The sequence below is a fragment of the Octodon degus genome, unplaced genomic scaffold (genome assembly GCF_000260255.1).
Source record: "Octodon degus isolate 3935 unplaced genomic scaffold, OctDeg1.0 scaffold00030, whole genome shotgun sequence".
NCBI classification, from domain to species: Eukaryota; Metazoa; Chordata; class Mammalia; order Rodentia; family Octodontidae; genus Octodon; species Octodon degus.
This window is the reverse complement of record NW_004524606.1, coordinates 17018978-17035970: the sequence shown is the minus strand read 5'-3', so window position 1 is coordinate 17035970 and position 16993 is coordinate 17018978. Positions and strand designations below refer to the sequence as shown.

The window sequence follows — 16993 nt, the reverse complement described above, 5'->3', positions numbered from 1 at the left end:
TATAAAAACAATGTTAATAAAAGGTCACAGTTTGAAGAAAAATAAAACAGGAACTTGCCATTGCAAGTTCTATTTTTATTTATCACTAACATCTGAACTTACTCTCGGCTATGTACTGATACTGGGATCCCTTAACTCATTCATGCATCTGGAAGCCTTTGTTGCTTTCATTTAATTTTTCCTGGACAATGAATTTCAACTATTTGACTTAGTCTTAAGTTTACTGCACTGTAGTGCAGATAGAAAATGGGTTCTTGTCTGCTCAGGACAGTGATAAGATTACAGCTGCTGTCTTAAAAGAATAACAAACAGTTGCCTTTTTGTTAATAAGCCATATATTTCCTTTAATTCCATGATCCACTCTAGATAAAGAATTGACTTTTACTTTCTGGAATGCACTGCCTTTCATTTTCCATATGGGAAGAAATCAGTGTCCCTCAGAGTTACAATATCTTCTTCAGTTTGAAATCTGCAGTGGCAGCTGTCTTCCTCACTGTAGACTCTTTTATGTAGGGTGCCCTAGATTTAAACATACCCTTCCACATTTATGTCACACCATTGCATCTAGCTAGCTACCCACCAGTCACACTACAGATTGTGCTAAGATATAGTGATCTTTGAATACTTTAAACTTGTATGCTACCTGGTAAAAGCTGTTTGTTTGTTTGTGTATTTATTTATTTATTTTTTGTGGTACTGGGGATTGAACTCAGGCCCTTGTGCTTGCCAGGGAAGCACTTATTCTACTGAGCCATCTCCCCGGCCCCAAAAAGGTGTTTAAAATAGTAGTTAAGTGCTTGCTTTGGCAGCACATATACTAAAATTGGAATAATTCAGAGAAGATTAGCATGGCCCCTGTGCAAGGATGACACACAAATTCATGAAGCATTCCATATCTTTTGTATATGGTTGATTTCTAAATTTCTGTGTAAAATATATAATTGTTTATTCTTTTAAAATTATCTTTTTATTTTTAAAAATTTTTTTCTTCATATTCTGTAGAGACTTAAAGTTTAACATATCAATATTTGATGGAACATACCTGTTCCATGGTAGGTCTAAGATGTTTGACAGTCAGACAGATAGTCAGGTTAAGATCAATTGTCTATGTTGTAGTGTAATAATAAGCTTCTCTTCTGGAGAGCTAACAACCTAAGTTTGCAGATGAAAAATTAGAGAAAAAGAAGGGCTGGAAGGACAGCCAACATTTTAGCCCTAGCCTTTCAGGGTCAGTGAGGACTCAGGACATAGGAGAACCTGTACTATAACATCATGTAACTCAGAGGTGTCCCAAATTTTCTGATCAAGAATATTATGGGGCCACCGCAGAAAGTGATTGATGATGTGGAGTGTGCCTAAGGAGAGTCACATGGAGAGGAAACAATCTTCCAGGCTTTCACAGAAAGCAAATTGGTCAAGCAATGGCCGTGACTCATTCACAAGGCTGACACTCACAAAGGATCTACAAACTACAGTACAGGGTTTGAGGGTAAATCCTGAGGGGATTTGACTGATCTTGTCAGATACAAAAGTTACATTTCTTGTTATATAGGTCTTGCTTTATCTTGGTCTTAACCATTTAGCAGAAAAGTATAAAAATGAAGTATAAAAAGTAAAGCCATATTAATATGTTGAGCTGTAAAAGGCTCAAGTCAACACCTTCTGACATTGCCAGTCCTACAGACAACCCACTACTACTATGGACTACTGGACTATATCGGAATATTTTGCTGAATTCATGCACCTACAATATTTAAATGGCAATGGAATACCCATCTCTGACAAAACTAAACAAAAAAAGGGGATACAAATGAAGGACCATTTTTGTATCTGTATATTTAAAATAGTTAAGATGGATATGTAGCTACTTTCTCTTAATTGAATGAATAGAAAGATTTGTGCTAATACACTTTGTGGACAGGACGTCATGTTGGAATCTTGTACTATGAGTAACCACTAAGAAGACAACAATGTGCAATGTATTTATTATTGAAACTGTCCTACAAATTGGTTTTGAAACTGTCTCATCGCTATTTGTTTCTCTAGCTATTAAAAATAGTAGTTAAATATTTTTCCTAATTGATATACTTTTCAGAGTTCTAATGTATATACTAACTCAATGCAGAGGTGCTAAGATAAGATTTTGGTATAGGGTGCTAATGTTTGTTTTTTTTTTTTTTTTACTTTTTTGTTTGTTTTGTGGGCATACTGGGAATCAAACTTGGGACCTTGCACTTGCCAGGCAAGCACTATGCCACTAAGCTATATTCTGAACCCTCAGATTGCTTTTTTTCACTCCAGGGAATCCTTCAGCCAATCGAGAAATTCATAATTTGCAAAACACTGATTCGGCTTTTTGATGAATCAGATGAATGTTTGATGAATAAATGTAAGGAGGAAGGAGTATATAAATTAAATTTTAAAGTGGTATACACTATGGTAACATTACTGTGCTTGATTTTTTATTTATTTATATTTTTTGCAGTACCAGAGATTGAACTCAGGACCTTGCACTTACTTTATTCTACTGAGCTATTTCCCTGGCCCCATGCTTGATCCTTTAGGGAATATCTTTGCTCTCTGCCCATTTGAAAATTACCTGTGTTGGATTAAATCCCATTTCTTCTGTGAATCCTTTCTGATAATTCCAATTCCAATCTCTCTCTCTCTCTCTCTCTCTCTCTCTCTCTCTCTCTCTCTCTCTCTCTCTCTCTCTCTCTCTCTCTCTCTCTCTCGCTCTGTCTCTCTGTCTCTGTCTCTGTCTCGGTCTCTCTCTCTCTCAGTGTTTTGAAGACATAAGTTATAAAACATCATGAGAAAATGAAGCTTATGAAAAGGATATTATCATGGGGAAGTATCCACTACCTTTCTCAGTGAGTAGTTATGATCTACAAGTTTGGCTTAGTCACTTCTACTATAGTTAAGGAGCACTGTCAGTGTGGCTGGCTTGCAAGCTGCCCAGGGGATCAGTAAAGTATACTTGGGTTTGTCCGGGTGGGCCTGGAGCCATAACCTTGGCTTCTGCCCCTGGTCCCTTGCTCCTTTCTCTCTGGCGCGGTTCCCTTGCTGTGCTTCCTGCCTGCAATGAACTGAGCATCTTCGCTCTGCCACACCTTCCACCACAACATTTTTTTCCCTGGAACCAGCCAATCATGGACTGAACCATGAAGACCATGATTCAAATTAAACCTCTCCTTTGAGTTGTATGTATTGTCTCTTAGGGACAGGAAAGCTCACTAATATGATTTCCATGATTTTTAAATGATTTTGTCATGTATGGAAATACCCCATGAACAAGGTCAGAACATGAATGGTGTAAAGCACATTCCTCTCATATAGATGAACTAAGGGTAATTGAAAAATACCCTGCCCCAAAGATCACCCTTTCCTCACTTTGGTCCAAATCATTAGAAGATGTAATTTGTAGGTGAAAGATGGTCTCCTTACTGTACAAGGAAACTGACATACTTTTCAATAAGAACAGGAAGCTGAAACAGAAAACATATGTGCAGATCTTGTTAAATATTTTCTTTTAGGCTCTTGCAAAATTTAATCATTTTCTCACAATTACTACTCTGTCAAATTCATTACATGTGCTCAATGATGGTTATATCTTTTGGTCTTCTTTTGCCTGTGAAGATTCTTTCATCATATAAAACTTACATTAAATTAATGTGTATGGGTTTTTTTTCACCTTTATGTATTTGTTACAGTATCACTACACAGTTTGGACTCATAGTGATCCTCCTGTTTTCAGCCTCCTCAGCAATGAGATTATAGCTGCAAGCCACTACACCCATACTCGGTCATGAGCTCAGTGCTCCCCAGGGGCAGGGCCGGCATAGCATGGACAACTAGGAATTCAACACTGGTCCCTGTGCTAGCCAAAGCGGGCACTTAGTCTGCTGAGCTATTTAACCAGTCAGTGTATGAGGTTTTTTTTCTAACTATTTTATGTTATTTTAGTTTCAAGACCAGCTGAAAGCACTAACTGCAGAGGTGAAATCCTCTATTCCTTAAACTACTCCTCCATCTTACTGCTTTTGAACTTTATTTATTTATTGGTTGGATATAGAGTCTCACTATGCAGCTCAGCCTTGTAGTGTTCCTCCTGTCTCAGCCTCCACAGTGGTGGATTACAGGTGTGTATCACCATGCCTGGTTTTGGGGTGGCATGGGGAGCCGACAGTTCCAGGACTGGCTTTGATTGCAGTACTGAGGATCAAACTTGCATCCTTGAGCTCGTCAGGCGGATGCTTAGACCACAGAGTTATCTCCCTAACCTCAATTCTCTCATTGTCTCTAGTGCCTGTGGGTACTCTGCATAAATGCAACAGACTTTGTTTGTCCCCCAAATATACTATGCAATCATACTCACTGGACCATAGGGTATGTACACCTTTAATTTTACTAGAGAAGATATCTTTACCTTGGGAGCTTTTACCACTTTACATTTCTACTGGCAATGTTCAAGAATTCTGTTTGATTGACATCTTTACCAATATGTCAGTCCTCCAAATTTTTGTCAGTCTAGTACATGTAAAACAGCATTTCGTCCTGTTTTTAATTGTATATTTCTGTTCACTAATGAGATTGACTAACTTTTATATGTTCATTGTGTATTTGGAATTTATTTTCTTAGAAAAGACCTGCCGAAGTGTTTTGTTAATATTCCCACTTGTTTACTTGTTTTCCACATTTTAATTTGTGGGAATTTTAAAAATATTCTTGATATTAATGCCTTCTTTTTTTTTTTTTGGCAGAACCAGGGATTGAACTCAGGTCCTTGTGTTTGCCAGGGAAGCGCTTATTCCACTGAGCCATCTCCCCGGCCCCAATGCCTTCTTAATGACACATATATTAGAGTATCCTCTGCAGTCTGAAGTTGGTAATCTTGCTTACTTTAATGTGTTCTATGGAAAAGAAATTCTCAATCCTGAGCTCTATTTTTTAGAGGTGCTTTATGAAAATTTTCCACATTAAAAGTCATAATATGTATGCCTATTTTAAATATTTCCTTTTTAAAATGTGTTTGGACAGGTTTCACTACGCAGCTTGGACTCATAGTGATCCTTACTTTTTCAGACTACCCCGCTCTGGGATTACAAGTGTGCACCACTATGCCCAGACATAGTGGCCAGCTCAGCATGGAACGTGGTGCTGGGGATCGAACCCCAGTCCCTGCGCTTGTCTAGGCAGGTGCTTAGTCCACTGAGCTATCTCACCAGCCCTGTATGCCTATTTTATTTTAAGTGCTTTAAGGAACTATTTAGGTCTTCTATTCCCTTGAACTTGGCCTTTGTGTATATGTAATCTTTTTAAGGTTATGGGTAATCCCTTTTCTAGGATATCACTTTTCAGTACATTCATATTATTGTCATGTATTTTACAATTTCTTTTGATTTTCACATGATGGAATTGTTGTTGCTCAATACAATCAATTTTTACAAGGAATTATCAATAGCAGCATTTTATTTACTTATCATATATTCTTATATCCTGAGTATTTTATGTAGAATCATTTTTAAACTCCCTCATTGTTTCCTTCAGTACTCTTTAACAGAAGTATAGGAATTGGCTGGGGAGACAGCTCAGCAGTCTAAATATCTGCCTGGCAAGTGCAAGGGCCTGAGTTTGATCCTCGGTACTACATCCTGTGCCTGCCCTGGAACCAGGCATGGTGGCACATACCTGTAATCCCAGCTCTCGGGAGGCTGAGCCAAAAGGATCCCTACAAGCCTGAACCATGTAGTGAGACCTTGTAACCAATAAATAATAAAGTTAAAATTTTTAAAAACGGAAACGTGTAGTAATTAAATTTTAGTTTATCTGCCTAAGACATATGTATTTGCTGTTTTTCTTTAGCATCTAAAAGTTTTATTTTTATTTTTTAAGAGAATAAAAAATAGTAAAATAAAACATTAGAAATGATACAGAATTTCATTAAACAAAATGATAGGAATTCATCCATGGTTGTTATATTGCACATTTTTGTCTTCAAATTAGTTGTTTAGATTATCAGATATAAGGGTGCAAAACTGGTCAAAAGTGAGAAAAAACAAAAAGAAGAAAAGAAATTAAGCATTGCTATACATATTTACAGGTGCAATATGATAGTTTGATACAAGTGATAGTTTAATATATATGATAATTGTCACATACATTTAGAGAAGTTAGCATTTGCTTGTGTTGGGAAGAATCAAACTCCTCTCCCCATTATTTTGAAGGATTTTTTTCCTCATTATTTTGAAATACATAATGAATTGTTTTAAACTATAGTCTTCCTACTGTGCTATAGAATGCTAGAACTTGTTCCTCATAGCTTGTGTGTTTGGTGACTTGTTATCCAACTTCCATTATATCCTCTTCTCTCTTCTCTTTATAGGCTCTGTAACCACTACCCTACTCTCTACTTCTATGAGATCAGCTTTTCAGCTTGACATAGAGGTAAAACGATGCCACACTTGTCTTTCACTACCTGACTTTCACCTAAAATTATACCCCAAATCCTACCAACATTGCAAAATTGAGGATAAAAAAAATCACTCTTTTTTTTACAGGTGCCTAGTATTCCATAGCACATAGATCAAATTTTTCTTTATCCTTCATGTGTTGATGGATGCCTCAGCCAATTCTATATCTTGGCTACTATGAATGATACTACAGCAAACAAGTGTCTTTTTGGTACACTGATTGTATTTACTTTGGATCTATCTTCACCATTACAGTAACTAGATTCTACGGGAGGTCTAATTTTAGCTTTCTGGGGAAGCTACATACAAGTGTTTGTAATGGCTATACTAATTCATAGTCCTACCAACAGTGTATAAGGATTCTCTTTCCTTTTGATCTTCACTAGCCTTTATGATTTTTTTGTCTTCTGAATAATAGCATTCTTTGTTCTCCTTTTCTGCCATATTCAAATTTGACAGTTAAATTGTCCCAGTATATTGAAGGGTCTACATTCTGCCTCTTCTCGTTTTTGTTTTTGTTTTTGTTACTATTAAGAAGTTCATTGACAGTTTAATTCCCATCTCTTTGCAGAATATTTCTATGACAACTCTGGCTATTTTTAATGATCATTTCTTGACTTGGTCATGTTGATTTACTATTGTAAAGAAGGCTTCATTGTTATTTGTGCTGCTTGACATCCACGGGCCTTTCTTAATCTGTGGGCTGCAACTTTTTATTCATATTGAAAAATTCTGAGCTTTCGCTTTAAATATTATTCCTTCTTTTCCTTCCTTGCCTTTCCTTCTGGATCAGATTAGAGTCTATTTCTGTCTCTGGTTTCATCCCTATTTTGGTCTCTCTATCTCTGACACTCTCTTTCTCTTATCTTTTTCTGCTTAGATGATTTCCTCAGAGCTGTCTTGCAGTTTACTAATTCTTCTTTTAACTATATCTCATTTGCTATGAAAAGCACTCAGACTCACAGTTTGAAATGAGCAATTTATGGTGCTTTACAGTCCTTCTGCAAGGCAAACTTATTTCTTGCCCGCATCCCTCTGAGGATATAGCCCATGGACCCTGGTTGTTCTGTGAGAATCCTCATGTCAGTCTCCCATTGGCCAAGTCTAATGTGTCTTATAACTCTGGTCCTCACCAGGCTGCCAGATCCAAAGTTCAGATCACTTATTTCATTAAGCTGAAAACCATCTTCAGGGTACAGTTCACTTCACTAGGTTCCAAACCTTTTTATTCTTAGACTTTTGAGTATTACCTACTTTCCTAGCATCTCACTAACACAGTTTAAAATGGCTCTGTTCATTTAAAATATGCTATGAGGGATTGCTCAGATATCAAAACAGGGAATCAATCTGAATCTTAACTAGTCCTAGCACATACAGAAGACAGTACTTATCTTTTCACTAAATCGGCATCTCTTTAGGCTTCTTTGCTTATCCTAAGATACCTTTTAAGAAGCTCTTTATGTAGTCTGTGACTTGTAGGACTTGCTGATTTTAATAATATAAACTATGTACACAGAGTCACATGCTTTTAAATAAACAAACCTGATGTGAGGTTTTGGATTCCCTTTGACTTCACAATTGAGCTTCACTTTTTTCTCCTCAGAGTCCAAAGGAAACATCACATGATTAGGTTCTTGAATGAAAATTGGGCCGTGCATCGTGTAGTCATCTGAAAGAAGAGCAGAAAATGTCCAGTGTGAAGAGGATCTTCCAAATGGGAGCAGCATGCAAGAACACCACTATGAAAAGGAACATAAAGAAAAAAGAATAGTGATTTGCAACAGCTACAGATTCAACTCTGGAAATAAAGCTCTCACTGAAGAATAATTTTGCATGATTCATGAAGAAGTGAAAAGACAGGCTCTCCGAATCTCACATTAGTCACTTTTTTTCCAGTAACTTACAAATACAGACTGTCTGGCATCTCCCCTCCGTTCCTTTGCTTCTTATTGTTCCACCTGCCTTCTGCCCACCCTCTTACTTTGTTCACATTTTGTACCTCCTACACCTCTTTTGTGCTGCTGTTATTTTGAGAGCCTGTGTAATGCCACAAAGTTAACGTTTTACTTTATAATGAAAGAACGTAATGGCGGCCAAGCAGTGATGATTTTTTTTTAAAAAGCTAGAGATAAATGGGCTGGCCAGATAGCTCAGTGGGCTAAAGCACCTGCAGGGACTGGGTTTGATCCCTGGTGTGCCATGTCATGCCCACCCTGGGCATGCTGAGACACTATTGAGATTGGGCATGGTGGTGTGTGCCTGCAATCCCAGTGCTTGGGAGGCTGATAACAGGAGGATGACTACGAGTCCGATCAATGTAGTGAGAGCCTGTGGACCCTGTACTAAATACATAAAAAGAAAAGATAGTAATAAAATATAACTCTACCTTGTTTATATATGCTATAATTTGAATCTTGAATGTCACCTGAAAGGCTCAGATACTCAGAGGTGGGGCTTTTAGAAAGTGGAGGAGCAACACTCATCAGTGGTTTAATCCACTGATTAAGGGGCAGCTAAATGTGCTGTAAGGAGGTGGGCATGTTGGAAGAGGCAGGCTCTTCTGGTGAGGCCCAGATGGGGCCTCCTCTTTCCCTGGTTGCACCTTTACATCTCTGCTTCAGGGCTTTCCTGGGATGAGCAGATTTCTTACACTTGGACCCCCTGTTAACATAGTATTTCTGCCTTAGAGCAAGCAAACCATGGACCATAACCAAAATAAAACTCTCCTCCTTTGAGTTGTAGCGTTTGAATATTTTGTCCTAGAAAGTCAGTCTCTCTCTCTCTCTCTCTCTCTCTCTCTCTCTCTCTCTCTCTCTCACACACACACACACACACACACACTCTTTTGCACATAGACACATTTGTATAAAACTTCCTTAAAATATCTATGATAGGCAAAAAAAAGAAAAAAAAAACAAAACCTACAATTCGATGGTCAAATTATTGGCTTAGTGATCTGACTTCACAGACGAAATGCTTGGCAGATACAGCACTGCAGATGTCTGTGCATTTCTAAATGTTTTCTCTTAATAAGATAAACCCAATGCAGGAAACTTATTTCATCTTGGAAAGTGACAAAGTTTAGACTAGAGTAATCTGTAAGCCATACATTAGCACTGCTGTACAGTGCAGTAAATATGCTTCTAGAATACATACACATAGATATTCACCAGTGGATCTTGCTACTTTTGCCCATGAAAGTGATTTTCTTTCTTCAAAATAAAGTTCATATTTTTCCCCTAGAAGTTTTTCAGATCCTTACCTTTTCCATTAGCCATATAATTGTCAAATCCCATCTCCCCATAGGCTCTTGTCATTTTCCAACCAGTATATCTAAATCTTTGTTCTCCTCTTTTTTTTTTATTAGAAGCTTCTTGAGAACATGACTGTACCAAATACTTTTGTACTTCTTATGGTATGAAGTACAGTGGTAAATTTATTGAGGTACACGAATAGTTTTTCTGTTTCAACATATTTTTTCACTTTTTATTGTAGTCAGTCTAAACTGGTTAAAAGTGGGAAGGCGACATGGGTACTCTCCCACACTATACACATACATGGACATGAAACGTCCATTCAGCCATGTCAAGAATTGTACAACCGCCACCTTCTCTTTTGTTGACTCCATGCATCAAAATCTTAAGTCAATTAGAGGTTTCAACAACTACAAAAAAATAGGATTTGGCTAAGAAGCTAAAATAAGAGCACAGGGAAAAAGCATTCAAGTAAGTACTTTCTAAGTTGTTTGTGGTTTAAAGCCAGATATTCAAAGATTTAGATATTTACATTTCATATTTTCAATAATTACATATGTTTTTTCAAAACAAATTTAGATTACTGGTCAAGGGTTAGTTCATGCCAACTGTGAAGTATTAAGTACATTTCTGGCACCTCTATTTAAATGAAAAATATTCTGCCTCAAGATCTCTAATGTAACAGCAAGTTCAGTGGATTTTCTCTAACAAAGAAATAATGTGTTTCCATTGTTGTCCCCAATTCCAAAATTATGTATGTGTATATATAATATCAATCATCTCAATTCATTGGTGGCCTTGATTTGAATTTCATACAGAAATATAGTCTATTACTACTAATTCTAAATAAGAATAAAACATAATAATAATTACCCAGGATGCAGCTGAGAGGCTGCAGATTAACATCTGTACTATTTCTCAGTGCAGCCATGCCATATTTAAATAACAAAAAGGATATTTTTTTCCTGTGTATTTTGTAACAAGAATTGATAATAATGATGCTTTGCATTTGCTATAAATAACACATTCCATCTAAAGATTTTATTTTTTCTTGGTTAACGAAGCTTACTGCCTGGAAATTATCATTAGCATACAAGGAATGGTACTTCAGTTCTCCTCTAAGGAAGCCCACAGCCTTTCATGCATGATCTATTTAGCTTCACAGAGATTGAGAAAGAGATTTTAGGAAATTTACTTATTCAATTATAGAAAACATGTTATTCTCCCTTCTAAGTCTTTAAATCAGGGTTAGTGATATTTTTGGGAAAAAAAAGAGTTGTTATATTTCACCAAAACCATATTTCCGCCTCCATGAAACAGATTTCCTAGAAAAGTGGTCCTAAAAGTCATAATTTTTAAGTTTGCTCTTCATGTTCAAGTCATGAAGTGATTTTCAAGTGTGTTGTAGGCACGTCCCCTCAACTGCATATCTGCCATTTTCAAAGCCCAACAGTCAAAACTCATCCTTAGCTTTATCTAGTTCGTTGTTCTATGCAATTAGAAAAATACTATGAGTCTCACTCTAAAGAGCTAAAGAAACATTTTAGCAAGTGAAAATTTAATAATTTGATATGTCTCAATAGACCGTAGACTTCCTACATCATAACCGTGCCATGCCTGCTTACTTGAACCCCAGGCAGACTGATTGCATTAGAAGAGGCTGGCATCCATGAATTGACAGGTCAACCTCATTGTGGACAGTTCTCTTACACACTAAAGTTAAAAAAATGAAAATACAGACCCTTCTGTCCTTAGTTCTCCAAGTCCCCATACAGAACACTAGCTTCAGTTGAACTCCTTGATTTTTTTTGTTGTTGTTGTTGAGCAAAGTATAAAAGTCTTTGCTGGGTAACAAAGGAGTAATTTAGCATGTGTCCAGACTCATAGTTGAGAGAGAAGCATCCCAAAACAGAAAACTATAGAGCTGATACACACAAAGAAAATAAAATGTTGGGGCTAAAGCTTAATAAACTCACTTCCTTAAAATCACTCTGAGTTGTATTCCAGAAGCTAAATGTGAAACGTTCCCTAGGACTGCTCTGAAGTACCAAGAGCAGGAACCTTTGAGGAGCCTCTAACTGCACACTGACCTGCACATAGCATTTATCTTCACCTGATACACACAGCTTCCTGCTGTAACCAATCTCCTGTATTTATAAATAGTGAATTATGAATTTCCTGTTACTTAATTGACAGGAAATCAGGCATAATATTTTCATGTGAGTCCCCAACAAGGAGAAAAATTATCTCAGAACTTCACCTGCCATGAAGAAGTTAGGGAAGTCCACTCACATTAAAATCATGACCTCTTGGAGGCTGCTGGTTAGCTTAGGTGTTTAGAATATATTGCTTGGGTAAACTCAGTCAGGGGTCCATAGTTCAATCCCCAGCTCCACATGTCATACCAGACATGCCCCTAAGGCAGCCTGGGCCAGCCAAAAAAAATCCTTCTCAAAATCATCATCTCTTAAGGGAGAGAGAAATCATTTTCATGAACTGATAATTAAAAAACAATCATGGTTAAGAGAAAGAAGAAAATCACAGTGCAGACAGCTAGGGTAGTCTATATTCTAGACTCTTGGTGTAGGGGCTAGCTGGTGAGATAAAGTTTAGATTCCATTACTGGTATCACACGATTCCCTCAGGTTTTTCCTTCCTGGCAACTATTTGTGAATGGGTCATGCTGACCGCTTCACCACTGTGCCCATGTCTCCTAAAGTTCCATACTATAGACTTTTCCTGGATTCACTTCTGAGCTAACCACATATTTACAATGAGAAAGGAAAAGATCTTGCTGGAGGAAAGCCTACATTTTTGCTTCAGCAAAAGTGAGGGACATTTGGGCTTTAGAAAAGATAGATTTCTGGACCTAAACCTCAAGTAAGTTAAAAGTCAAGGTACAGCAGCATAGACGCTAACCCTTTCTCCCTTTGTTTATCAAATGTTGAAAGTTATTAGAATATATTGCTGTCAGCCAGTGATTCTCAAATTAGCTTCCCCTTTTGATTCTTTTCTTCTCAAAATCGAGGTTTTTTTGGAAGGGAGGCACAATCAATATGTTTCTCACCCAACTTCTTTCAGTGTCCTCCCACAGCATCTCAGAAACAAAATGTAGAGGCAAGGCTAATTTAAAGCTTAAGATTACCAAAAGAGATGCACAGCCTCACCAAATTTTAGATTAGAAGATGTAATTCAATCATAATTATATTTCACGGTCACACACTAAAACTGCTGTATGTTTATAAGGAGAACAAAAATAAATTTTGCCTCAAAGATAAAACTCCAATAAAACACTAGTAAAGCATTATTCTGCCAGCAGTCACCATAGATTTGGTTTCCAGTTTTAGGATATGAAAGTTCTCTACTTCTTTCTCTTGAATTAATTGACCCATTTCTGCATCTACCCAAACTTCCCTCCCAGACAGACGTATTATTTGCTACTTCGGCTGCCAAAAGCCAAGGAGGCAAGCACATTGGAACGGACATGGCTGCAGGCTGAGATTTTCAGGAGCTCAGCAGGGAATTGTAAGGTTTACTCACAGGTGGTGGTTAACTCAGGGAAGAAAAGTGGGAACTTAGGTATGAAAACAAGATTAGAGCAAAACAGATTTCAGTGAAGGGTCAGCAAAAGATAACACATAGAACAGAAAGCTATGGAAAAGGTGGAAGTGGAGAAAATCCACTGATGTTGAACATAGCTCCTTTTTATAGAGCACCTGTGAACAGTCCTAAAAAATAGCTGAGACAGGAGCACAGAATTAAATGGACTGAGTCAAATCAGGAAACCAGTTTAATCTCAGGATAAACATTTTACAGAAGACAATTTAAAATAAGAGTGAAGCTACGTCTAAGGGAATTATTTCTCAGAGGTGTAGAGAAATCTGTTATACGAATATTACCTGAGCTAGGGGTGTTTTGAAAGGGCAGACTCTTGAGCCCCTCTCAGACACACCAAGTTTTTATTAGCAGGGCTACTTATGACATGAAGGACACATTTCACCAGCCACAGAAAGATCTAGCACATAGAACAAAAGTCTCCAGTGTAGCTCTTCCTCATTGGAATCTTTTACTGGCAGCTGTCTATGAGCAATGATTACATTTAAATATCAATTTTCATTTTGTTGAAATAGTTCTATTTGTTGGAAACTCAGTAGCTCAACTTTATGAGGAAGAATAGGAATGCAATACCATGATTTCATAAAGCTAAAAATCTCAGATTGACTTCTACTTCTGTGTAGTGTGGAGGTCTCACCTGTTGCACTTGAGAGTTATTTAGGTCCTTAATCCTAGTGACAGGTATGAAGGTACACACTTTTATATCTCCCAAGAATCTAGACTTGTGATATATAGTCAATCTTCCTATGACAGCAATTGGGTTGTTTGAACACCTGTTCTTGAGAAGAAAGACGTAAATGGCAACAATCTCAGCATGAATGTAAACTTATGACACTTAATGGGGCACACCAGTCAGGGAAGACTGGGTGGTTGTATCCGGGTCACATTTGGAGGGGAGGTATATTATTGCATTACATGTGCATAAAAGCATTTTGGTGCAAGGCAAAGTAGTTGACATGTTGTTGTCTTTTACCCTGAGTATTACAGAGACCATGATGAGTCAAGAGGGTAAATGTCCTTGGTGTGTGTAATCAGTAGGAACAGGCCACCTCATTGGTGCATAGGAGAAAGCCACTAGGAACAAAGAAGTGGAAATTCTCCTGCTGAGTGTGTTCACTGGGCCCAGAGCCGACTCCTCCTTTAACTTACTCCCTGTTACCACTGGAATCAAGGGGAAGCTCCATGGGAAGACCCTTTACCCAGGCTGCCACCCAGATATTCCAAGAAAAGCACACAGGCCCAATGAGGACCAAGGACTGTGAGCCTTATCCATCCAGTCTTCTAATGATTTTAAAGCTCATTTTGGCAAAGAAAAGAAAAGAAAGAAAGAGACAACGACAATAATACTATATGAGGGCAGCTGCATCTTTTTGGATCTAAATTACTTACAAAATGTAGGGGCAGTCATGTAGGGAATCCAGGCGAGTTTCCCAAGTGTGAGAATCTCTTTACTATTAAATTACTGATTATAGAATAACTGGACAAATATGATTGCTGTTTTAACTATGTGTTCAGTAAGTAGCAAGAGGTGATCGGAGGCCCCAGACAAGGCTCTGTGTGTAAATTTGCCAATACACAGCATTTTTACTGAATAAGTGTTTCATTTGGTTGTTCAGTTGAATAGAGTAGGAGTAAAGCAAATATTAAAAGAGACAGACACATCCGCTGAAAGGATGAAAAGTTTCTGTCGTTTGGCCTTGCTTTCATGCTCTTTCTTTTAACCCAACAAGTGAACATTTTAAGCAGCAAGAAACAGAGGCATCTGCTGCCAGCTGGCCTGTGTTGGAAGGCACAAAGTGAACAAAAATCCAAATGAGAAGTGAGCTCCTCTCATGCCGTTTCTTTGTTCTCTGCTTAACAAAATAATGCTGCTGTCACCATGTTCTGTGTCACACAGAATGAGGTCATCGTAGTGCCTAATACCAGATCTCAGCAGCGATGGTGAGCGTGGAGAGTGTGAGGAGATGAAAGTGATCTCTCCTTAGTGAAAAGGTCTGCATTGTGGGAGAGTTTGAAGGGGTTGAAAAGAATCAAGAGAGGATGGTTACGCATCCTACTCTGACTCTGATCCTCAAACCTTAACACTCCTGCAACCACAGATTAATTACACCTTTAAAAATATGTACTATGATCATTTTGACTTAAAACCCCAGTTATAACAAGAAAGATGCACTTTCAACAAATGAAAATTCTTTGTAACTCATTTTGAGGCAAAAATGACCTAGACTGATGTGCAACTATTTATAGTCTTTGTGTGAATATTCATGTGCTTTGCCGCAGAATTAGAAACGCGTTTGATTATGGAGTGCTGACCCACACTCAGCTGGGGATATTACATAATGCTGGGAATGTTTTGTGGGTCATCTTCCCTTTCTAAAAACAGAAGAAGATACTTAATTCACAGACATTTCTGACCCAAATAGGTTCCCATCAGAGTTTTGGGGCTCATCCTATATGCCAATTTCGATTCTCCATGGAGGCAACATAAATGCGTGAAGGAGATACTGTCTACATCCATGGAGTGATTATTTTAGGGGGCCAGACAGACAATAGCTAGAGTATTTGGCTAGCTTTTCCCTTTTAATGAGCAGACTTCATTTTTAGAGCAATTTTAGGTTAACATAAAAAAACAGAGCTAAGATTACAGAAGGATCTCTTAGGCCTTCCTCCCTGAACACAGCTTCCAGTCATTGATTTACTGCTTTTCCTTTAGTTAAGAGAATTTGATTCTCTCTCCCCAAATCTGCTTAGATTTGGAGATTAAGTATATACATATACATTTGAGTCATTCACTGTAAGTGACCAAGAGCAGGTGATGCGCAGCCAAGTGCCGTCACTCTCCTCTGCCTCCTTTTGACAGAAGGAATCCTGCTGAGGTGCCCAGGCTGGCTTACACTGTGCTCCCACATCAGCTTTTTGAGTAGCTAAGACCACAAGAGTACCCACTACAGCTGGCTCAGGAAGCCCATTTAGGAAGGCAGAATGGGGTTGATCTCAGCAACTCCTTTAGGCTTTTTGAAACACTACTTTGGTGCTAGACCTGATAACAGAAAAGACAGAACTTGAATGGCTCTTAAATCAAATGCCAGAAGTATCTCTCTTTTGTGGTCAGAGGAGAGTGTCTCTCATTACACACGCTCTTGGGGATATATTCTTTTCCATTTAATATGAGGTGTAAGTGAATTTTAAAGACCTGCCTGGTTTCTCACAATGTTGCTAGCATGTGCTATGAAGACCACAATTCAGGTCTCTCCAAGTTTCTGTGTGATCTAGTGAAAGAACCAAGTCTCCCCCCAGCCTCACAGAGCCAAAGCATGCTCCTTCTCGACTATAGAAAAATATGACCAAAGTGTTGAGGTTGCCTTTTCTACACTTGTAATTTCACACCTTCTTAGCGACCATCTGTTTAAAGCCCTTCTGGGTGAACTGCTGGTGTTCTTAGCTCCTCAGCGGCACCCTCTGTTTCCATTGCCTCCCCTGACATTAAATTACCCAAACACAGAACACCTGCAGGTGGTACCTTTGCTTGCATGCATCATGGCTCCTCAAGTAATATTCATGAACTGTCGCAACTGTCTCTTTGGTAACTAAAGTATCTCATTTCTGTCTTTCCTTAAAAGTTTTGGGTTTTTAATTTTTTTCTCCCCCTGA

At 38.1% G+C, this 16993-nt stretch overlaps 1 protein-coding gene and 1 non-coding gene across 4 annotated transcripts in view; one reads left to right on the top strand and one right to left on the bottom strand.

Annotated features, from left to right (window-relative positions):
- Positions 1-16993, bottom strand: part of Cntn4 (contactin 4) — a 1063047-nt gene that overhangs the window by 381842 nt on the left and 664212 nt on the right. For all 3 annotated transcript variants that reach the window (XM_023713310.1, XM_004629525.1, XM_023713311.1), the window contains one exon: positions 8016-8142. In XM_023713310.1, coding sequence (XP_023569078.1) covers positions 8016-8142 — 127 coding nt within the window. The remainder of the gene's footprint in view (positions 1-8015; positions 8143-16993) is intronic.
- LOC111816346 lies at positions 794-900 on the top strand. Its single transcript, XR_002820761.1, has one exon. It is a non-coding gene; the product is annotated as a U6 spliceosomal RNA (small nuclear RNA).